The 24,171-nt window shown below is 45.5% G+C and overlaps 1 protein-coding gene and 1 non-coding gene across 3 annotated transcripts in view; one reads left to right on the forward strand and one right to left on the reverse strand.

The window, feature by feature from the left end:
* Window positions 1–6,482: 6,482 nt before the first annotated feature.
* Trnam-cau lies at window positions 6,483–6,555 on the forward strand. The gene has a single exon. It is a non-coding gene; the product is annotated as a tRNA-Met (tRNA).
* A 3,511-nt stretch (window positions 6,556–10,066) lies between these two features.
* The window catches only part of Tbc1d31 (TBC1 domain family member 31), a 46,522-nt gene continuing 32,417 nt past the window's right edge, over window positions 10,067–24,171 (reverse strand). For both annotated transcript variants that reach the window (XM_005354589.3, XM_026782782.1), the window contains 7 exons: window positions 22,257–22,392; window positions 19,372–19,464; window positions 17,026–17,163; window positions 15,723–15,917; window positions 13,859–13,997; window positions 11,145–11,243; window positions 10,067–10,396 (listed from right to left, as the gene is read on the reverse strand). In XM_005354589.3, the coding sequence (XP_005354646.1) occupies window positions 10,263–10,396; window positions 11,145–11,243; window positions 13,859–13,997; window positions 15,723–15,917; window positions 17,026–17,163; window positions 19,372–19,464; window positions 22,257–22,392 (934 nt within the window). In that variant the 3' untranslated portion in view covers window positions 10,067–10,262. The remainder of the gene's footprint in view (window positions 10,397–11,144; window positions 11,244–13,858; window positions 13,998–15,722; window positions 15,918–17,025; window positions 17,164–19,371; window positions 19,465–22,256; window positions 22,393–24,171) is intronic.

Genomic DNA, 24,171 nt, shown 5'->3' on the forward strand with positions numbered 1-24,171 from the left:
ACCCTCAGAGGGCCCTTTCTCTGTGTGTGCCCAGGTCCTGCTGATCTCTCATAGACACTCCAGGCAGCTACAAAGACCAAGCGAGAGCTGAATGGTCACCAGGTGTGATGGCTAGTCTTGGTAGTCAACTTGACTACATCTGGAGTTAACTAAAACCCGAGCAGCTGGGCGCACCTGTGGGATTGTTTTCCTAAGAAAACCGTTTGAAATAGGAAGACACACCTTTAATCCAGATCTTTCGAGGTGGGGAAATAGACTTTTCATGTGGGCCATACCTTTGGCTTCTGACAGCCTATATGAAGGGCATGGGAGGATGGAGCCTCCTCTCTCTGCCTGCTGGCCCTCACTCTCATTGGCAAGACCATTCCTTCACTGACGATGAAAGCCTACTTCTTTGGGATTCCAGCACCTATTGAAGACCAGCTGAGACTTTCAGCCCCATGGACCGAACTGCTAGATTCTTAGACCTTCCGTTGGTAGCCAGCCATTGTTGCGCTAGCTGGACCACAGCCTGTAAGCCACTCTGACAAATCCCCTTTATCCTCTGAAGATCCCTGACTGAGACACCAGGGAAAGAGTCCCAGCTCACTGCTAAGTGGAAATAAGAATAGTATGGTCCCATTTATGTACCTAAACCCTGGGTGTTAATTTCCACTTTGGTGGGAAGATGCTGAGCATCAAGGGTGAGGCTGGGTGGAGGGAACTATTCACTCTCATATGTACATGAAGGTTAGGTTGCATTGCTATCCTCAAGTCCTCCCTCCTCCCCTTGTCTTGGATCTCTCTCTCTCTCTTTCTCTCTCTCTCTCTCTCTCTCTCTCTCTCTCTCTCTCTCTCTCTTTCTCTCTCTCAGGTTCAATGACTTCGAACTTGGTCATATGATTTGCTTGAACCCAGGACCTCATTTGTATTAAGTAGACTGGTGCGCTAACACTGAGCTGTTTACTCAGCACTCTTTATACTTTTCATTTTGAGACAGGACAGGACTCACTAAGTTGCCCAAGATGACCTTGAATTCACTTTGTGGCCCAGAAAGGCCTTGAACTTGTGACCTTCCTTCATCACTCTGCTAGTAACGGAGACTTAGACACCTGTTCCACCAGGCCCCACTAGACCGTTGGAATTTTACTGTACAAGCTAAGAGCACAGGCTTTCTGTGAGATTACCTAGCGTGCTATGATCTCTTGGGCTCCTCCTACTCTTTGAGAATGTGTCCTGTTGTGGGAGATTTGTACACTGTGTGAAAATTTATTACTGTGATTGGTTTAATAAAGAGCTGAACGGCCAATAGCTAGGCAGGAAGTTACATCCATTTACCTGTGAATTTCATGATTTTAATGGATGAATAATGTTCCATTGTATAAATGTACCACATATTCTTTATCCATTCATCCACTGACAGACATTCAGGTTGTTTCCAGTTTCTGCCTATTGTGAATGGAGCAGCAATGAATACAGTTGAACAAATGTCTCTGTAGTTTTGGGCAAATGTCTCTGTAGTAGTACAAAGCATCCTTTGGGTACATGCCCAAGAGAGGGCTAGCTAAATCTTAATGTAGATCAATTCCCATCTTCCTGAGGAACCACCACACTGATTTTTGTGGTGACTGTACACATGTTTGTCACTGATAATGATGAGTGTTCCTTTTACTCCATATCCTTGCCAGCATGAGCTGTCATTTGTTGTATTGATTTTGGCCATTCTTATTGGTAATGACGAAATCTCAAAGTAGTTTTGATTTGTCTTCCTCTGACGGCTAAGAATATTGTACATTTGTTTAAGTGCTTCTCAGCCGTTTGTTTCCTCTTTTGAGGATTCTCTGTTTAGCCGGTTTGTTTTTGTTTTTGTTTTGTTTTTGTTTACTTGTTTTGGTTTTGGTTTTTTGAGACAGGGTTCTACCGTGTATCCCTGGCTGTCCTGGAACTTTCTCTGTAGACAAGGCTGGTCTTGAACTCAGAGATCTGTCTACCTCTGTCTTCTGAGTGATGGGATTAGAGGTGTTTGCCAACACTGCCTAGCCTGTACCCCATTTTTAACTGAGTTACTTGTTTTCTCTTTTACTATTACATTTTAATTATTTAAAACAATTTTTAAATGCAAATATTCTTTGATTATATTCTTCCCCTCCTCAAGTCCTTCCACATTCTCTCCCCTTTTTACCTACACAACTTTAAGTTCTTTCTCAAAGAGCAGACAAAAACCCAATATAACAACAAAACCCAAGAAAATAAAATAAAACACCACCCCAAAAGAAATAAAAATCCACCAAACTGTAGCCAAATAAAAGCATATAAAAATGTGAAGTCCTTTATATGTTGATCAACTACTCCTAAAATAAGGCCCACTCTGAGCTTTTTTAATATATATTTTGTATATTAGCCCTCTATTGATATGCAGTTGGTAAAAATCTTTTTCCGTCTGTAGCCTGTGACCTGCTGCTTTGTCTCAACAATTGTGTTCTTTGCTTTTCAGTTACATGAGGTCCCACTTACTGTTCTTAAAGTCTGGGCTATTGATGCTCTGTTCAAGACTACTCTCCATTTTCTCTCTTTTCAGATTCAGTGTATCTGCCCAGCATATGTTGAGATCTTTGATCCATCTGAAGTTTTGTGCAGGGTGCTAAGTATAGATCTATTTGAATTCTTCTACACGCAGCAGTTAAATTTAAATTTTTAAATTTAACCAATTTAAAAATTGGTTAAAGATGCTGCCTTTTCACCTGTGTGTATTTCTGGTTTCTTTATAAAAAATCAGGTATCCATAGTTGTGTGGATTTATGTCTGGGTCTTCAATTTGACTCCATTTCATCAACATTTATGGGTTTTGTGCCAATACCATGTAGTTTTTATCACTATAGCTCTGTAGTACAATTTGAGGCCAGTGATGATGGTATCTCCAGCAGTTTTTTTACTCTTTGGGATTATCTTAGCTAGCCTGTTTTTTCTTAACTTTATTTTTATTTTATATACATTGGTGTTTTGCCTTTGTGTGAGCTGATGTCAGATACCCTGGAACTAGAGTTAGGGACAGTTGTGAGCTGCCATGTGGGTGCTGGGAATTGAACCCTGGTCCTCTGGAAGAGCAGTCAGTACTCTTAAGTGCTAAGTCATCTCTCCAGCCCATAGCCGGTTTTGTTTTTGTTTGTTTTGTTCTTTGTTTTTGATTGTGTGTGTGTGTTTCCCTACGAACCTGAAGGTTGTTCTTTCAAATCTGTGAGAAATTGTATTGGAATTTTGGTTGGGATTGTACTGAATCTATATATTACTTTTGGAAGGATGATAATTTTTACTATATTATCCTACCAATCCATGACCGTGGGAGACCTTTCCATCTTCTGATATCTTCTTTAGTTCTTATCATATAAGCCTTTTCACTTGCTTAGTTAGAGCTACTCCAAGATATTTTATATTTTTTTGAGGATGTTGTGAAGGTGTTGTTTTCCTGGTTCCTTTCATAGTCTGTTTATCATTTGTATGTAGGAGGACTACTGATTTTTGTGAGCTGATTTTGTATCCAGCTACTTCGCTGAAGTGTTTATCAGCTGCAGAGATTGTCCACTGGATTTTTTAGGGTCACTTATGTATACTATTACATCATCTGCAAATAAAAATATTTCCTCCTTCCCAATTGTGTTCCCTTGATCTCCTTCAGCTGTCTTATTGCTAAGACTTCAAGAATTGTCTTGAATGGCTATGGAGTGAGCGGGCAGCCTTGTCTTGTTCCCGATTTTGGAGGAAATCCTTTTGAGTTTCTCTCCATTTAAGTTAATGGTGGCTATGGCCTTGATTTAAATCACCTTTATTATGTTTATGTGTGTCCCTTGTGTTCATGCTCTCTCCAGGACTTATATGAAGGGGTGTTAGATTTTTTTTTAGTAGATTTCTTAACAGATGTATGAAGTTCCTCTTAAAGGGCCTTTTTAAGGACTGGAGAGATGGCTCAGTGGTAAGAGTACTAGCTGTTCTTCTAAAGGTCCGGAGTCCAATTCCCAACAACCACATTGTGGTTCACAGCCATCATATAATGAGATCTGGTGCCCTCTTCTGGCCTGCAGGCAAACATGCAGAAAGAACACTGTTTTTCTTTAAGGATCTCTAATATATTAATAAAGTCTTTGTCTTGTGCTTCTGCTATTTTGCATTTCTCAGGGCCTGCTGTGTGTTGGACTCTAGTGGAAACATATTGTCCTGGCTGTTCTACTGATTGTATCTTTACATTAACATCTGAGCATCTGGGCATCTGGGTTTCAGATGATTGCAATTCTAGGTGCTGATATCAGGTCCCATCTTTGTTGGGTGGGTGTTCTGTTCACTGGTTTCTGTTGCCCTCTCTGGTCCTTAGGAGACTGTGGTGGGTGTGGTTGCCTGGTGGGGAATGCGTCTCAGATCCAGACAGGAGTGGACGCTGGGGGTTACAGTTTCAGAAGATTAATCCATGACCATCATGGTGGGGAGCATGGAAGCAGGCATGGTTGCTGGAGCTGAGAGCTTACATCTTACCTGCAAGATGGAGATTTCAAGATTGGGCCAGGTATGAACACCTCCTCCAACAATCCCACACCTTCCAGTTTTTCCTAAACAGTTCAATGGGGACCAGACATTCAAAATATGAGCCTGTGGGGCTATTCTCATTCAAACTGCCCTGAATTATGCATTTTCACCCCTCCACGATCAATCACTGAGTTTAGTATTTTAGGTTTGGTTTTGAAATTTAGTGAGCAAACATTAACACATGTAAACAGCCATTCCCCCTGCCCCCCCCCCCCCGTTTTTCTTTTTTTCTTTTTACAAAGGAGGTGGCCCATACTCAGCTCTGTATTTGCAGCCTTCCCTGGCTGTCCCTCACAGCCTAGACTGACGAATACTTGTTCCTGTTGCCGGCTGATGTCTTGACCCTTTGGAGGACACTTGGGCTGCTTCCAGTTCTCTGCTATTCCACAGATTGCAGAAGCAGCGATGGTTTTCTGTCCCTGTTCTGCCAGACCCGTGAGCAGGTCAGTTTGCTGGCATGCAACGCACACTTCCTCTTGCCTGAGATCTGGAGTCCACAGCCAGCCAGGTTTACAACAGAGACCTAACCTGAGCAGAATCCCTACGGGATTCTCAAGGTTGGGCTAGTGTGAGGGCTTCCCACCATGATCTGTGGGCGTGAGATTTCCTAGGCCTGGGGCATTAGTGGTTAAGTCTGGACAACTAACTCTTTTCCGTGCTGTTCCTGGTTCATTCCCTCAGGTGTAGTGAGTACCTGACCATCCACCCCCACACACACACGCGACGTGGGGGCTCCCCCCCCCTAAATTTGTGAGATTCCGTTTCCCACCAGCTCTAGTGCCTGCAGTCCCATGGAAAGCCGGCGCCTTTTTATAGTCTGCACTCTCCTAGTCTGGGTGCCCATAACAGAACTGGGCAGTGACCTTCCTCAAGCTCCTCAGAGGTCCCAGGAAGGCCTCTGCCACTCACTGGGGCTGGAATCCATCCCTCCACCCCAGTCCTGTCCGTCATTCTCTGGACTTATTCAGCTCTCTCGTCCAGGACGGAGGATCACTTTCTACTCCCATTTAAATTTTAGCCAGGCACATGGCACATCTCCCAGTACTTGAAAGGTGGAGGCAGAAACCCAGAAATTCAAGGCCATCCACAGCCACATAGCCTGTTCCGGGCCAACCTGGGATATAGGAAACCCTGTCTCAAATAACCGCACACACTCAAGCAGCCAGCCCACTCACCCACCAAACACCAACAAAATAATGGCGAAAATTTGCAAATCCCTGGCCTTCGTCTGGCTGGTTTTCTTTTTCCTTTTGTAGTTGTGTGTTGGTGATAAGGGCGGTATGAACAAGAACCCTAACCGTTTCTTGGTAACGTGAAGTTCTTTTCATTGAGAATTTAAAAGCGCATCTGGAAAGAGCCGGGAGCGGGGGCGGGTGGGGTGTGGGCGGAGGGGGAGTTGGGGAGTGACAGGTGCCAGGGCTGGGGCTTTTCCGGAGCTGGGTCACCCAGAGCTCCTGGCGACCTCGGGAGAAAGACACGTGGAAGCTGCAATGCAGGTTGGGGGCTGGGGATAGGAGTGGGGCGCAGAACAGTGTGCACTTGCACGCTTGCTAATTATTACCTCAGGCTCCTCCCGCTCGGTTGCTCCAGGATGAGTGTCCCTGAGAACCCAGCAGCCGGAATGAGGCCGGGAACGCAGTAGGTTTCATAAGTGTGTAAACTCTGCACAAAACTGAGCTCGTAACGGCCTCTCTCTTCCATGCTCCCCCTTACCAGGACAACGTTATCTAGCAACCCACTGTGCTTGTTGATGGACTGAGGGACAGGGAGAATAAAGACGACACGAGCGAAGGTCTGCAGGTCCGAAATGGACAGGGACCTCTGGCATTTCTGAAACGGGAACACAACTAAAGGAAACTCAAAGATCTGAGCATGCGCACTGCGCTTTTCCAGCAGACTCTTCATAATTAGGCCGAAGGCAGCCACTAGGTGCCTCGTTAGCGCAGTAGGTAGCGCGTCAGTCTCATAATCTGAAGGTCGTGAGTTCGATCCTCACACGGGGCACAATAGTTTTGATCTTTTCAGACCTAAAATACCTTTGGCAGAAATGAATTGTATTCTTGTCCGGGTTTGAAAGTTACACGAAGTAGCCCCAGCGCGGAGATTTGTCTTTCCTTGCCTGGCACGTCCTAGGTAACCCTGGCCCTGTTGATCCTTACCCTGCTCTTGAGCAGGCAATAATTTTGATCGCTGGGGACGAGGACAGCCCCGGGCTGGGAAGGTGTACAGTTTTGCCGGGTGCTGCTAGCCGTGCGGTTTGAGGGGCCCGGGGCTGGGCGGAGAGCGGTGGGGACCCGCCTAGGCTCGAGGACTGCAGGGACCTCGGCCACTCTTGCAGGCGGCTGCGGGGCCACCACGGATCAAATAGCAAGTTACGTGGGGGGTTATGTCAAATGTAACCCGCTTCACCTTCCAAGCTGCACCCCTGCCGGGGATAACTGCGGTAGAGAGGATTCTTCCCAGAGTGACAGCCCTTCTTTAGTGGGTCGGGGGGGGGGTGGCAGCGTGGGGAGTCTGTCATTTTCTGGGGTGTGTTTAGCTCAGTGGCCGATTCAGGTACTCCGAGGACAGGCACGGGTTAGTTTCCTGACTTCCTCCACTCCCTGGGATTCAAACTTCCCCCAAAGACTCCCTGATCGCCCCGAGCCCCAACTGTAGTGGTCCGCAGTTAGTCGGATTGTCGTCTAGAAATCCCTGCTAGGTCTGGGGTTTTCTTTTCCTCCTTTTCATTCAATAAAGAGTCCTTGGGGAAGGCTAAGGACGCGAGCCTACAGCGGGCCCTTTCTTAAGCCTCCCTCCCCTTCAGCCAAGAGGTTGAGGGGCTGGGATTACGGTGAGTGGAAACTTGAGTCTCAGGTCCACGGTGTGACTCAGGTTGGGATCTGGGCCGTTGGGTCAGGAGTCTTTCTCCTGCATACACAGAGCTACATTTTAGCAATCTGTCTGTCTCCTTCGTTCTTAGAGACGACACAGTAGCCAAAGAACACCGACTATTACTGTCTTGCTGCACCTTGCTGCTCTTGGGGAATTGCTGACTTGGGGAATTGCAAAGCCCATTGGGTCCCTGCTACCACAGACTATGACTACAGGTGGTGGTGTTTCTTACCTTTGCTCTTGGCCAGCAGGGCCACCACGGAGTTTCTCAGGTTGGCAGATGATTTCACGTTGGATGCCTGACTGAAGGCCTTCTTTCTGCTCAGAGCCTGGAGTTGGGAGGTGTGTGGGATTATGTCATAAACCCACAATTCCGTTCCTAACTTCCTAAGCTTTGAAGAGCATTGTCTACACCGGGGTTTTCTAAGAATTTCCACTCATTTCCCCTTTTGGCCTGAGAAAATTTTACATGACCCGGGTTTATAAGTATATAAATAAATACATAAATAAAATTTACTGAGAAGAAGCCACAATTTTATTTTAGGTTTTTTTTTTTGTTGTTGTTGTTTGTTTGTTGTTTTTTTTTTTTTTAGTTGGGGCATGAGGGGTTTGTTGAAAGATCATGGTAAGAATGCTCTGATTGTCCGCCATCTTCCTGGCAGTCCTAGGGAGCAATTTTCATTTTACGACTAGTTTTTAACAGCAATTCTGAGTATACATATAACTAAACCATTTATTAGAGATAAAAGCAAACTGGAACGCGAATAAGATGGAAGCACTGAATTTTATACAGCCAATGAAGTCTCGGCTGAGAACGTGATACTGTAACGTGCAGCCTTCTTCAGAGCTGACTGGTGTTTTGTTGGGTATGGTAGTGCGAGCCTGTCGCCGCATTGCGTGGCAGGTGGGGCACGAAGATTAGCTCAAAGTCATTCTCAGCTACCCAGCAAGTGTGAGGCAAGCCTGGGCTATCAAGTTCTGCCTCAAGAAAGCAGGAGCACGAACAGTCCACCTCACAAAATTGATGATATTTCTATTTTATAATTGCTAATGTTGAGAACCTGGCTTTGCATAAATATGTAGAACACAGTGGCCAAAGTATGTTCTGGGCCATTTCAGAAACTGTTGGAAATTCTGACTTAATCCCTAGCCAAAATTTGCTTAGTGATTTTTTTTTTTTTTACTCAAACAGTAATTTTGACATTGCTGGGAAGATTCCAAACACTCTACCATTGAGCCATAGATGCAACAGTATTTTAAACCAATTATTTTAACTATGATACAATCTTAAAATAAACTAATTTGATGCTTGCGTTCTGAGGAATGGCGGTAGGAATATATGAAAAGTCTGTTTCCGGAATTAAGCCATTATTTTCCCAGAAGAACAAAAAAACTCAGCATGCACAGTAAAAGCCTTGGAATCTATAGCATACAGTAAAAATCTTGAACCAGAGCCCAGATGTCTTCAGCGGTAGTCTTTGGTATCTCATGGCATGACTTAATACACAGTGTAAGGTGCATGTGTGTGTTCAGAGCAGAGGCAGCAGTGATGCTGCGCCATGCAAAGCGGAAAAGCCCCAGAACCACTGTGCATTTGATACCGGACTCGTCTTTGGCTGCTGCATGTGCAGAAACGTCTTGCTGTCGTCAAAGGTTCCTGACCCCCATTCAGTGACAGGATTCCATATAGCACCGTGACCTACAGCTTAAGGAGCTAGGCTCTGTATCAAGCCGGACAAATGTTGGCATCTCAGACTCACCAAACAGAGGCCAATATTGAGTCAACTTTGTCAACCAACCAAGAAAGCTGTAGAGCGTCTTCCAGCCTGAGCGTTGCTGCTGTGAATCTACACTATTTTAAAAAGTCCAAAAAAGTTAAGTGTAGGAGGAGGGCCTGACAAATTGGCGCCAACGTGGCTATCTAAGTCCACACAAAACCTGAGAAAGCTTAAAAAGTAATTCTAGAAACAAAAATACAGGGTTTAACACCGCTTCTTGCTGTGTGCTGGCGGTGTGCGGCAGTTTCTTTAAGAGGTCTTACTGATTCAGCGGTAGTAGCTGCGGTTTCATAACATCAGTTTCCCAGCCGGTGCGCCACACGCTGTATGTCAAGCAGTGGGCCAGGTCCTGCAGGGATGAAAGGGAGGCTCGCTGCAGTGGAGCTGTGCAGTCCTGCCTGCTGTCAGCAGAGGGCAGGAGAAGCTGAGCCACAGACGGTGCTGTGATGGGTGGGGTCACACAAAGAGACCTCACAGTCCAGAAGCACAGTGCAGGAGGCCGCCATCCAGCCAACCCCACAACTGCAGGGTTCTAGCCCCATCCTGCTTGTTGTTGGAGCAAACCCAGTTTTCTTGTTTGTTTGAAATTACAGGTTAGTTACTCATGTTGGGCACCCAAGTGTGTGGCAGTCAGAGGACAACTGGGTTCTCTCCTTCCGAAACCTTGTGAGGCCAGGGGTTTGAACTCAGGCCATCAGATCTGGAGCGTGCGCCTGCACTCACTCCGCAGCCTCCCTGACCACGAAGTCCTGCTCTTTATTTATTCTTTATTTTTAAAACACACCCATCTCATCAGCTAAACACTCTCAAGTCTGTGCTCCTCTTTCTAAGAAGAAAGAAGACAAGCTGGCTTAAAAGTTCCCAAATGCATTTATTGTGAAATACTGCAGATGTCCTTTACAAGCCCAAAGCATTAGAATTCAATAGAAAACATAATTTTATAGACATATTTCTCTATACAAAAGTCTGACCTTTCTAAAAATTTAGAATAAATAATTGAAAAATCAGTGCCATTGATTTAAAAGGTATCCCTTGGGTTGTTTCATGGTGAAGCGCCTTCTATGTCACCAAAAGATGAGGGGGCTGACACCTGTCCCGAGCCTGGGCTGTGAGTCTCTGGCGAAGATTCCGCACTTTCTTGAGAAGATCATGTTCCGTGTGGTTCCATTCTGTTGTTTTCCTACTTGAAAAAGCTTGAATACGAAATTACAGTTATTATCAGTTGAGTTTCCTGATGTAATAATATAGTACTTCCCTTCAGTGGAATTATGTTATAAAAATCAATAACAAAAACCAATATCCTAAAAATGTTTCTTGAACTAACAGCCAGCCGTATCACCCTGCTCGATGTGGCTTCACTTCCCACCCAAGCAGCTTTTTGTTGCTGTTGCTGAGCTGACTGAATGACCGCAGAGAACTCACAGCTTCTGGGCACTGAGCACAGTCCCGTATGAATCAGATACAGAGCTGGGCTAGGGGGCTGAGCTCTTCAGCACAGCACACATCCCGCCATGGTGCTCAGCGGGAAGGAGACAGGACAGACTCCCAGTCAGGAGCTGCACGGGGCACCACGGCAACCTCCCCAAACAAGGGATGGGATGTTCTGGCAGTAGCTAACGGCAGGGAGATCAAGACTAGAGTAACACCCTGCTCAAGTTTATAGAGCTTCATCCCCATAGCGGGGCTGGGAACCCTGGAATCAGAATCGCGGGAGCACATATTTAAATAGCTCCAGCTTCTAAAAATGATTTTCATCCCCCAAAGGAAGGCAGCGTTCGTGCTTTCATTTTGCATCCAAATAACTGGGCTCAGTTGGCTCCTCCTGGTTGCTCTGAAGTGCAGAGAGATTATGTGGCCTATGCACATCCACTCCAGCATGTGTGTGACACCCCCCCCTCCCCCGAAAAGTAAAACCACAGTCTTCCTTATTTACCAACTTACTCTGTGTGGAGGAATCCATTTCAGAAACGCCATTTAATTGTGAGGTTTGGGACAAATAGTTTGAGGCCATGTGTTCCCTTTGCAACCAGGGCAGTTCTGCTAGGAAGGGCAGAGAGAAGAAAGGTGTGAGATCCAGCAGAAACCATTTATTGAGGACAAACCATGCGTGGCAAACTCGCTTCCCTCCTTTCTTGCTCTGGGAAGAACACTGCTGCATTCGGCACACAGCAGAAGTGCAGCGTCAGGAGTGTGCAGCTGCACTGAAACTCTGCTAATGGCTTTTACGAACATCGACTAAAACAAAGGCCAAAAGAGAGCTAAGAAGTGGGCACCAGGGGCTAAAAGCACGGCTTGGTGGTAGAACACCGGTCAGCACACACAAGGCTCCAGATTTCCTTCCTTGTAAAAGATGCCAGGGTGGTGATCCCAAATATTAATAGAGATTACGGAATGTGTTAGCAAATGGTCCCTGAGAACCACTGTGAGCATTGGTGGCAGCGGGGTGGCTAGCCTGGTGGGCTACTGCAGTCCAGACAGCGAATCAGAAGCAGCAAGCCTGACCAGAGTAGCGAGAGCAGCAGCAAAGCCCTGGGAGCGCAGCTGCGCAGTAACTGCTCTCCTCTGACAGGGCTGACAGACTGGGCAGGTCAAGGCACTGCTGCCAAACCCAAAACCAGAGTCAATCCTGGACAACACAGTGGAAGGAGAGAACCCTCACGGCCATACACAGGTACCCACCACAAAATACCATGTACCCACCACAAAAACTCTTAGAGAAAATGTCAGAATATGTGTGTGCGCACATTTATCCAGCAGTTCCAGAAACAGGTGGTTGGAGGACGGTATAAGATAATGCTGGAACTGTAGCAAAATCCAAGACTCCCAGACACCATCTTTCCCTTTACAAACAGGAGACTGGAGACTTGAAAACCGAAGGCACGGCGCTCAGTGGTTATACTCAGCCCCAGGATCTCAGGCCGGGGTCCCCCGCAGGCTCACCTCCTTTCTTCTAAGCCCTTCCTGTTCTACCTCCAACACCTTGTATTTTGAAACCTGGTCCAGAGGCCGTGTCTGGCACAGCACGCCCATGCTATCTGATCATTCACTGAGTGCGCACACGTGCTGAGTGCAGGGCAGCGCACAGGGCTCCTCCCTTCCACTGCCAGCACATCGGGCTTGTACGGAAAACAATGTCTTGTTGACTGCCACTGCCTTTTCTTTTTATGTATATAATTTATATATAATCAATACATTCAAAATGATTGTAATCCTCATCATTACTTTGAGAACATTTTCATCATTTCCCAGAGAACTCCCAGATCCTTTACAGCCCGGTCCTTTACACCACGGTCCGGCACCAGCCTGCTCCCCTCTGTGGAGCTGTCCCCTTCCTAACGACATCATATGGATGTGCTCTCAGTGTGCGGGCAGCCTTTCACGTCTGGCTTCTTTAACTAGACACGGTCTTCAGGGTCAACTATTCTGAAGCATGGAACATTCCTTTTTCTAGTAGAATCAGATTTCACTGTATGAATAAATTTGTTCTCTCTCTCCTCAAATTTCACTGAATTTTCACAGACCTGAAACTCACGACAGCTTCATCTTCCTGGGTGCTTGGATTACAGGTACACATCACAGCACCAAGTTTGAACACATACTCAACTATATACTGTAAACAGGCAAACTGTATATTGATACAGTATATATAAACCTTCAAGTGAAGTTGTTGTTTTTTTAAAGGCAATGTTGCTTTCTTTTTTTTTCAGATTTATTTATTATTATGTATACTGTTGTCTGCATATATCCTTGTAGGCCTGCAGGGGCACCAGATCTCATTACAGATGGTTGTGAGCCACCATGTGGTTGCTAGGAATTGAACTCAGGACCTCTGGAAGAACAGTCAGTGCTCTTAAGCTCTGAGCCGTCTCTTTAGCCTGAAGCTGTTGCTTTAAAAGGTAAAAGTCATATACAAAAGCCTGACAGTAGAAAATGCAGTAAAAGAGAACTCCTAACTGGACTCTACTTAGAATGTGACATTATAATTTTCATCTAAAATTACCCTTATTTGCTCACTTATTTTTGTGCATGTGTGTATGCACGTGTGTCAGAGGACAGAGGTCAGAGGTCAGCGGAATGAGTTCTCTTCTTCCATCATAAGGATGCTGGGAATCCAGCTCAGGCTGTCAGGGGTGGCACCCGGGGTCTGCATCGCTTAGTCATCTCAGTAACCCAATAGAATTTTGATTTCTTAGTTGATAGGGTCGCAAGCCTTATCCTAAACCTAACAGTTAGGCCCTGGAAGATCCCTGTGGTACTTTGACACCCTGTTGCCCTGGAGCCAATTGTTTGGCGAAGCACATCCTTACTAAACTTAGAAATAGTTCTCTGGGGACACACCAGATTCCAGAAGAGTAAGAGAATTCCAGAGAGCACAGCCGCCTGGAGTAAAGCAGCTCTACAGGGCGTGGAGACTTTCCTCTGTCTTGTGTGACAGTTCTGTGCCGGGACTGAGCTGAGGGCAAGCCCTCCACTGCCAGCCTCTAACCCCGCTCAGGCTGTTTTCTCGAGAGGCACTCTGTGCTACCCCAGCCTACCCTCCCTGTACTCCTCTCCTCAAAAAGGTTACTAGTCCCTTTTAGTCAAGCACAATTTGAACAAAAGAAACAAAAACAGCCTGTAGATGTATCCCTGGCAGCAGACCCACGGACACTCACCTTCGCACAGCAGATCTCCACTATGTTCCCGAGCTGCACTTGTCTCCTGCTTTAAGAACCACTTTCTAGAGGCATCCGACAGGGCAGAGGCTCTCTTTGCTGATTCCAAGTGCAATTCCTTTTCTTCGGCTTCCTTCCACTGCACACAAGTGGGACAACAAGACCATCAGACAGTGCAAACAGACCACGTGCGCGGAGTGAGCCCCGTTTCCTCTACTACTCTCCTTCGTACTTGAGAAACACAGGACCTGTGTGGTACTGTGGGAATTGGGGTGTCTGTGGTGGCCCGCGGCTATGTAAGAACCCCGAGAGCAGAGGCAGGTCTTGCTAGCAGTGAAGCAGCAACTCTTTTGTACAGGTTCCAGGCCTTAGCAGACTAAGCTAGCTTCCTAACAATGGGAATTAGTCTCCTTTAATGTAAATGCTATGCCCATGCTACAGAGACTACAAAATTCAGAGAATTAATTATTTGCTTGGCTCTGGAACACACATTGATCATAGAAATCTAGTGATTTCTACCATCCCAGCGCTTTCCCCTATAAAATGAGAAAATTCATCTTAAAATGAGTTCAGAGGATGACTAAATAGTGAATTTAAAACACCCCAAAATGCTACAGCCTTTACATGGAAGCACACATACAAATTTTGTGATTAAAATACCAATTCATTAAATACAAACTCAAAGACTCTCAAACTCTGAGGCCAGAAAGGTAGCAGAGATCATTCCCCCTTACCAGTCAGGGCAGAGGCAGCCAGCTTTCCCAAGACCACACCATAGTAGAGGTGACTTTAAGGCCAGGATGCTGGATGCAAGGACTGTGCAGCACGTGCCTGCACAAGGACTCACGGTCTACTCTCAAATGCATTGCTTTACCTCAAACTGCACTGTCTGCTGAGACGGTAGCAGCAATCCTTGCCTCGGACAGAGAGGGCTCCCACCACTATGCGCCTATGGCCAGTGATTGAGTGTTCTGGGTACCGCCCCGTATCTCAACCTTCTTTCTAGTCCTTGAGTGACAGGGCTATAAGGCAGGTTCTCCCCTCTCTAGGGTGAGGTGGGAGGGAAGAGACTGTGGGACAGGGCAGGGAAGAGGCTATGACAGTGTATCAGCAGACAGGAAGACAGATACTAGCTACTCAAACGGCCACCCAAAGCCCGAGCCTCCCACATCTGCAGGTAGGAAGATGAGGGTCTGAGGACAGTAGTCACGGTACTGATTTCAGTCTGCCCTGAAAAAGAAAATTACTTCCGTCCTCCTTACAGTTCTGCTGCCTTGGGTACCTCTACTGCTGGCTACAGTGCCTATCGTTTAAATAAGTCCCATGTAAATTTGATCCATGTTTGTCTCTTAGGGTCCTCTTTGTTCTCTAGGGTTGTGAACTGTAGGCTGTTTTTTCTTTGCTTTATGTCTAAAAGCCACTTATGAGTGAGGACATGTGATAATTGTCTTTCTGGGTCTGAGTAACCTCACTCAATATGATGTTTTCTAGATCCATCCATTTGCCCGCAAATTTCAAGTTGTCATTTTTTTTCTGTGTAGCACTCCATTGCGTAAATGTACCATATTTTCCTTAGCCATTCTTCGGTCGAGGGGCATATAGACTGTTTCCAGGTTCTGGCTATGACACACAATGCTGCTATGAACATAGCTGAGCACATATCCTTGTGGTATGATTGAGCACCCTTTGGGTACATACCCAAAAGTGGTATTGCTGTATAGCCCATTATATCGTGATCACTTAAAGGGTGAGGGGAATAATCAGTGGTAGGGTGCCTGCCTTGTATTCGTAAAGACCTGGGTCCAGCTGGCAAGGGAAGAGATTAGCTTAGCGTACTAACAAGACATTTGTAAGTTTCCCTCACCTTCTTCGCTTCCTCCTTCATCATGGCATTTAAGACTTCTATTTCCCTCCTCCTGTTCTTCCGCAGGAGAGTGGCGACTTCCTGGTAGCCCTCGCTGCGCTGCTGGTCGTCACACTTCTGTTTGTGTAAAGCCTGAATCTGCCAGTCAGCATCGAGGCAGGCTTGCTCAGCTTTAGCCAAATTGTCCTCAACTACCTAAGAAAAAGAAAATTTCAGAAACGAGGTGAAATCATGTAAGATATGGACGTTCACTGGCTGTATCCCAGAGTCTGCTAGGCTGCGCCATGTGTTTAACCAAACTGACTTCAGGGCCCCACCATAAACCAATTAAATTCATCACCAGGTCAGCTGAGGTAGTTTAACAGCTTCTAGAGAGGCCATGGATGGGGTGCGGGATGGGATTGTGAGTAACCAGCTCAAGGTTAGGTAGTAAGACCCTCTCTCAAAACAACCCTAACTCCTTCAGTGACTCCGATTCCTGCCAAAACTGGGAACTCCCAGGTTAGACAAAAGGCAAGATTCAACAACATCTGCTTTTAACACCCTGAAAAGCAGTTAGAAAAAAGTCCCTTTTCAGATGCACAAAACCAAAAAACCTGTAAGAGAAACAAAACAGTACAGTACTTCAGAGGAATCCGCTAAGAGACTGACTGGTGCAGAAGGTTCCTCTTAGCCTCCACCATCCCTCATTTTCAGAACAGGGCCAGCCTGGGACACACACACACAGCATTGTGTTAAATCAACCTCAGAGAAAGTTCTTTCTGAACATCTCCCGTCGAATCTCAGTCCACTTAAACTAACATTTCTGAAAGGGCACTTCGTAAGAAATGTTATAAAATAATTGGAAATTTTTCTTTAAGGCTTCACCAAGATATTGTGAATCAAACCTGGCTCAAGCCCTTATTTTACACCAGTGTTTCCAATCCTGACTTGGCCCATGTTGCTGGATGCGCATTTTCCAGAGGCCGCTGTGGAAAGCCTGGTTTGTACACCATGCACAGGCCTGAGGCTCTGCGACCTTGTGCTCTTGGGGGCAATTCCTGAGAGGAACACAGCAGGACGGAACAATGTGCAAGTTATTAGTTCTCCTGTGCGTCCTCACGTGCCTTAACGTTCTCTGAAAGGGCCTGTCAGCCGCTTGCGACCGTCAACAACCCATAAATACAAAGCCCTGGGGCTTCTAAGGACCGAGGCAAACAAAATAAACAAATGGATTATGCAACTTCAAAAACTTCCAAATGCGAGCTCTCAGAAGGCCACCTCCCAGCTCCCGCTGTGGACCCCAAGTTGAGTAGGCTCTCACCCTCCGAGTCCTGTTCCCCAGCTGGCTGGTTTCTAGTAGATTCCGGAACATGTGTTCTTCAAGAGCCACTTTCCGCCGATGGGCATCCGCACCATCTCGAATTTCCTTTGCAATAGCATCTTGACTTCTAGTAAGATCCTGTTGAGCACAAAAGGACTTTGCCTTGTCAGGCCCCAAGGACAACTGTAACTGTCTCATTATCAGAGTGAAATGGAAACAGTGGTGACTTCACTGACAACTGCAGGGACCCGGAAAAACTTCTCCATAAATGCACTGAGACTAGCAAGCATGCTCAGAACCAACTTCTGAATTCTAGCAGCTAACAGGTATGTGACACGCTGGGGAACATGGCTCGGGAAGAAGGGATCCATGCCCAGCCCACCCCTGGCTCTGCATCAGCCTTTGAAACACAGCAGCCATGGGTGGCTGTTCCTGGAGACCACTGTGAATCACAAGTCAAGGGCTGTGTGCACAGACCTGGGAGGGTCCCGTGCTCTCACTTCAGGTACCACTGCAGTTTCACACATCAGAGAGTGAAGCGAAGCTGGGCTTGCGAGCTGCATGGCTGAGTGCTGAGGGTGTGCACAATAGCTCCCCTGGACTCAACAGAAACAGAAGCTGTTGTTGCACACAGCGTATCACTACCCAGCTATGGAAAGGAATAAGGCACCAAGTTATGCTACTCCATAGATAAACCTTGAAAACACTACGCTAAATGAAAGAAGCCAGTCACAGAAGGCGTTGTCTATATGTTGCATTGAAATAGAATATCCAGGCTAGATAAACCCGTAGAGATGGAACTAGATGACTAGTTGGGGACATGAAAGGTGGTGCTAACGGTGGCTGGGGCACGAGGGACGCCAGCAATCTCCGTGATGGTCTAAGTTAGAAAAGAGGAACACAAACTGCATGTGCCAATGGCCTCACTAACCACTGCTAAGGACATGAGTTTTCTTCTTACAGTATTAGGGTTAAACACAGGGCCTGTGTGTTCTATCTTAAGATTTATTTTTAATTTGTCTCTGTGTGTGTGGTATAGGTGTCCTCAGAGGTCCTGGAATTGGAGTTACTGGTGGTTGTGAGCACCTGATATGGGTGCTGGGAACTAAACTCTGGTCCTCTCAAGAGCAGTATATGCTCTTAACCACTGAGCTTACTCAGTGTTAAAACTATAGGATGAAATTCCAGTCCCCAGGAATTCTTTCTTAAAGGAAAAAAATTATTTATTTAATGTGCATGAGTGTTCTGCTTGCACGGATGTATGTGTACCATGCATGTGCAATGTTCACGGAGGCCAGAAGTTGGAGCCCCTGGAGCTGGAGTTACTGGTGTGCCACTGCTCAAGACCCAAGAGTTATTTCTTCATTCAGAGATTTTTCTTTTATTTTTCTAATGATCTACAAGCAGCTGGATTACCTTCACAATTACCTAAAGATAAAAATATTTTTCAATTACATACATAAAAGGTACATGTACAAAGATGTTTATTACTAAAAATTGTAGGCAATTTAAGCATTTAAGTTTAAGATTTATTATTTTTATTTTATGTGTATGGGTGTGTGCCAGAGGGCAATGGATCACCCCACTGTACCCTGGAACTGGAGTTACACATGGTTTTTGGCTGCTGTGTACGTACGGGTAATTGAACCTGGGTCCTCGGGAAGAACAGTCAGGGCTCTTGCCCACTGAGCTGTCTCTCTGGCTCAAACATTTAAGTTTAAATAATGTATGTCTCAACAGCAGCTGCTACAGATGACAACTATGAAGATCTCTAGCCATTCAGAAAGAGACTTGCATCATACTGTCCTAATTAATACTGAATGAGTAACAAAATGTTTTTCTCAAATAAAAACTTGCATTAACAATTCTTTTCAATGATAAAAACTGAAAATATATACCCTAACCACATGCAATTCAGATATTCAGATTTATATTTCTTGCTTCATGTTCCCACTGAAGGTTCAGAGACTCTCCCTTATCATGGCTCAACGTGCAGCCACTCAGATTTGGGAGGGGTCTGAGTTCTGAGCACTGTGCACTGCGCAGGGTGGAAAAGTTCACTCGGGTCCTCAGATAAGGGATTTCAGTCCCCGCTACATAAGGGTCTGTTGGGGAGCTTAGCAAACGGGAAGCCATTGTGAGGCCAAACGTGGGCTCCAGCTGGTGCCGCAGACATGCGCCTACACTGCCGGAGAGCTGCAAATCTAAGTATTGCACATATGCATTCCGACATCCGCTAACTTACAATCCTGGGTGACATGATATTCTGCTTCAAGAGTAAATAAAATGCACAATATAAACCACAGACGAGCAGTTTATATAAACCCACAGCCCGCTGGCCTCTACCTTCTCATAATGTCGCTTCTGTGATTCGAGCTCCAGCTGTTTCATTTCCAGGTCTTTGGCCGTGGCAGCAATTTCTTCATCTCTCATTTGTACCTATGGACAAATCACAAATTGTCAAGGTCCCTACGAACTCACAGCACAATTTTTCATAGATTTAATAATATTGTAATTCGGGTATTCCATTAACAGCACTCCAAAAACAGCAACCACCAGGAACTGGGTTTAAAACAGAGTAGCTGGTAACACAGTTGTACTCTCGGAATCAAGGGCTAATCTGGGTTAAGCTTGTGTTTTTAAGAAGCACGCACAGCTGCCATATGCCCACGTAGACAGACTGACTAGCAGGTGGCAGCTCTTCCCCATTACAGCAACCAGCTCCCAGTTACGGAAAACCAGCAACTGCAAGTTAGGGCGGAGAGAAACAATGCTTACTCTTATAAAATTAGTGTATTCAATTGTAAAAAACTTTAACTGACTTGACAACTGGTAAGTCCAGGTTTCTTGTGACTTGTCTGACTGCTCTGTGCTCTGCATGGCCCCTGCTTACTGGAGCTCACTGTCCCCAAGTCTGATTACCTGGGGCTCTCGGTTGTGTAAGACAGGAGTTGGGTAAGGGACTCTCTACAGCATCTTCCTAAGTATTTGGCTGCCTACAGACCCAGTTATTTTTAAGGGAGAGAAGAGAATAAACGATGTGTATTTGGAAAACAAAACAACAAAACCACAACCAATCAGCTTTCCAACTGTCAATCCCCATCCATTCATTCAGCGAACATGTAAGGACTGTATGGCTGCGATCTTGGTCACTACCAAATGCCTGCTGCCTAAAGCGCATGCTATTAAATACTCAAGAGAAGAAGCAGTAAAAATAAGGATACCGTGGGATGCAGAGACACACACTCAAGGAGTAAAATAAACTGTGCAGCTGACCTCGAGGAAGTTTCGGGAAAAGCACTAGCTAAGGGGAGGTCTGAGCATGAAGCCGGGTCCTGGCAGCAGAGAGGAAGAAGCGTGTGGAAGGAGAGCGCCACTCCCTGTGGAGGGCCCAGTCATCGACTATGAATTTTCAGAGATACAAACAGCTCTACAAGAAGATCACACGAGACTATGCGTAGATGTCCACAGCCCCTGCTGGAGCTGGGGCAGAGTCAGAGCACAGCACAGGAACAGGCAGCCAGAAGGGCATGCAGGGTCTCCCCACTGCTGCTTAGAAGAATCAGGACACCTCACTGTATGTCAAGAGGATTTGGGATAAAGACATCAGAGTTCTGAGCATGGACCACCTTTGGGAAAGAATATATGCTTTTTATTAAGAATACAAAGCTATTAATTTGATTCACTGGATGGATAAAAGAACTGCAGAGTGTAAAAGCCAACTAAAATTAATTAGCCCTAAACAAAACATGAAGTATTAAATGAAATGTCTTACAAGACATATTTTATTGAAACTAGGTTTTATGTTTCCAAGATTAATGCATAAATTGAATACAATCCTAATGAGAAGAATTTCAGTTGAAAGGAGAAAGGACTCAGAAAGATGGGATTCTCCGTTTGGAATGTAAGTATTTCAGAAGAACAAGGAGTGAGGACGAGGCCAGGCTAAAGAGTCACAGCTGCTGTCACCCAGTGTGCTGCTGGACAGACACAAAGCAAGTGAAGACTGAGGAGACAGGCAAGTCTATGAGTAACAATGTTACCCAGCACGTGGGCGCTAACAACAAACGGTGCTGGGGCAATGGCATGCTGTCTAGGTCCCTAACTCACTCCTGACAGTCAATGTTCAGATACACCTGCAAGCCTTTTTTCTACAAAGTAACAGAGGGTAAATATTTTAGGCTTTGAGTGTCAAGAGGTTTTTGATACAACTACCCACTTTGCAAATAATTTTAAAATTAAGATACTATTAAAAACAAATGACACTATTAACATTTTTAAGAGGCAAGGATAAAAGCCAGCTGAAGATACTTACAACAGAGAAGGGCTATAGCCCAGCCATACACCGCAGGGCATACACAGCTATGTGAGACTGTTGTGTAAAACACAAGCTGCAAAGGGGAATGAACGCAGGCTGCTGCCTATCTGGTTAGAAATGTCACGGTTAATTGGGAGACATTTCATCTGCAGAGACTAACCTGGGTTTTGTTTTTAGAAAATGGTTAATTACAGTCTTTTCCTGTGTTTCTAAAGGTAGAGAAGTAGTTATATTTTCTTATGTTTATATAAATTTCATTTGCCTTCTATTTTTGTGCCATGTTTTTAAAGACTGTTTAACGTCTTTCCATGTTGTCTTTATGTATCAGCTCTCTTCACTGTGGATGTATTCACTGGTGAGTTCGCCATGGTGAATCACTTTTACACATGTAACACACCCACACCCCAGACAGCTCAGCTGTAGAGATGAGGAAGCACAGGAAGTCAGCTCTCTAGCTCCAGATGTTCCGGACTGGAATTCTTTCTGTATTGATCACATGTGAATTTTTATAATAGAGAAGAATATCTCCCCCAGCTCACAATCAACACCTGGCAGGCTTTTACTTCTAAACAAACAGTCATTAAATTGACTAATTTCTTGGCATAAGGATAGCTGAGTCAGGCGGTGGTGGTGCCTATCTTTAATCCCAGCACCTGGGAAGCAGAGGCAGGTGGATCGCTGTGAGTTCGAGGCCATCTACAAAGCGACTTCCAGAGTCGCAAGACAGCCAGGACTGTTACACAGAGAAGCCTTGTCCTGAGTACCACCCCCAAAGGATAGATGAACGTAAAAGGAAATAGAACTGGAGGAGCTGTTTTAGTACTGTCATGGACTCTAGCACCATCACGTAATTTGAAGGTGCTCGTTCCATGAGGCTACAGGGAGATCTTGAGTAAGATTAAAGCTGATGAACCTTTCTCTCAATTTCATCCTCCAGCCGGCGCAGCTCCATCTCACGCTGATCCTGCTGAAGCTTGAGAAAGCGTCTCCTAGCAGCATCCTGTAAGCGCATTTCCTTCATCTTCAGCTCTCTTTTTGCAGCAGCCAGCCTGAAAGACAAACTGTATCAAAGCACTCTCCAACACACCTTTGATTTTTTTTTTTACCACTGTGCTATTTGGATACATTTTGTCCACTATAACACAACTGTGCTTACAAGAAACAAAGCCAGTACTCAAGAGGGTCATGATGAGGGCAACTGGCCATCCTTTCAACTTTACCTTCCAACAGTCTACCTGTGAGCTACTTTCCCAGCGCCCTGATGGAATCCAGGGCCCTCTTACATGCAAGGCCAGTGTTCTAACAGCAAGCTGCAGCCAAATGCTATCACATCGTTTCAGTATAAGTGATACTCTTCAACTAGAGGATCACTGCAAAACCACTACAATGGCGTCAAGCAGGGTACCCACACCCTTTGTAGTTTTAGTGGAGGTCATCAGTTCTGCAATTGCTCTAAATCACCAGGAGAAATAAGACTCAACAAGCACGGGGAGAAGTGTGTGTGAGGTACACACCTGTTTCCCAGTACTAGGGAAACCTGGGCAAGAGATTTCCACCTTTGCCAAAGTGTAAAAGTTTCAAACCTTGTTTTATGTATACGAGTGTTTGCCTGCATGCATGTATGTGCACCACATGCACGCCTGGAGCCTGTACAAGTCAGAAGAAGCATTGGACTCTTAGGAGCTGAAGTTACAGATGGTTGTGAATGCCTTATGGGTGCTGGGAACCAAACCCAGGTTCTCTAAAAGAGCAGCAAATGCTCTTAACCACTGAGTCATCTCTCCAGCTTCTTGTCAAAGATCTCATTTGTTTGCTGGCTTTGAGACAGGGTCTCACTGCGCAACCTTGGATGTCCCGGCTTTCCTTGAACTCAAGAGATCCACATGCCTCTGCCTCATAAATGGTGGTATTAAAAACATGCACCACCACACTTGGTATTGCCAAGGTTCTAAATGCATAAGTAGATAAGCGATTTATGTTTCAATTTGTTTGGATCATATAGTTATGGTTAAACATAATTTTAAAAATTACATTGTGCTGTGTGGTAGTGACACAAACCTTTAATCCAAGCACTTGTGAGGCAGATGCAGGCGGATCTCTGTGACTTCGAGGTCAGCCTGGTCTACCCTGTCTCAAAAAACAAACAAAAAAACTCCAAAAATTAAGTTGCACCAAAAGTGATTTTCCAATACTCTATTACAAAGCATTTCTGCCTAACATAGAATGATTAAAAAAAAAAAAAGAAGAACAAAAGAGAGAAAAAGTCTCACTCTGTAGCCCAGGCGGGTCTGGAACTCCACTATGAAGCCCAGACTAACCTTAAACTGGCAATCCTCCTGCCTCAGCCTCCCTGGGTGTTAGGATGACAGGTCATGCCTGGCTTAGAGTGAACACTGCTAAGTAAGATTTTCAAAGGAGCTTATATTACATCTAAAAATTCATGCAGGGGCCAGATTCAACACTGCTTTAGAATTAATTTTACTACATAAAGTTTAGGTGGCATATGCACTTTTTATTACCTTACATATTTGCTTAATGGAAATTACACTGGGTAACTTTACAAACAGTGTTCTATGTAAGAAAGGCAAGGGAACAGAACTTATCTGACTCCTGTCCCCAGTTTCTTAAAGCAGTGGATTATACCCATGTCCTGGATCATGTGGATGCACCCGTGTCCCTGCTGGGTCACGAGGACTGCACCTGTATCCTGGGTCATGAGGACTGCACCTGTGCCCTGGGTCACGAGGACTGCACCTGTGTCCCTGCTGGGTCACGAGGACTGCACCCGTGTCCTGGGTCACGAGGACTGCACCTGTGTCCTGGGTCAC

The sequence above is a fragment of the Microtus ochrogaster genome, chromosome 15 (genome assembly GCF_000317375.1).
Source record: "Microtus ochrogaster isolate Prairie Vole_2 chromosome 15, MicOch1.0, whole genome shotgun sequence".
Lineage (NCBI taxonomy): Eukaryota > Metazoa > Chordata > Mammalia > Rodentia > Cricetidae > Microtus > Microtus ochrogaster.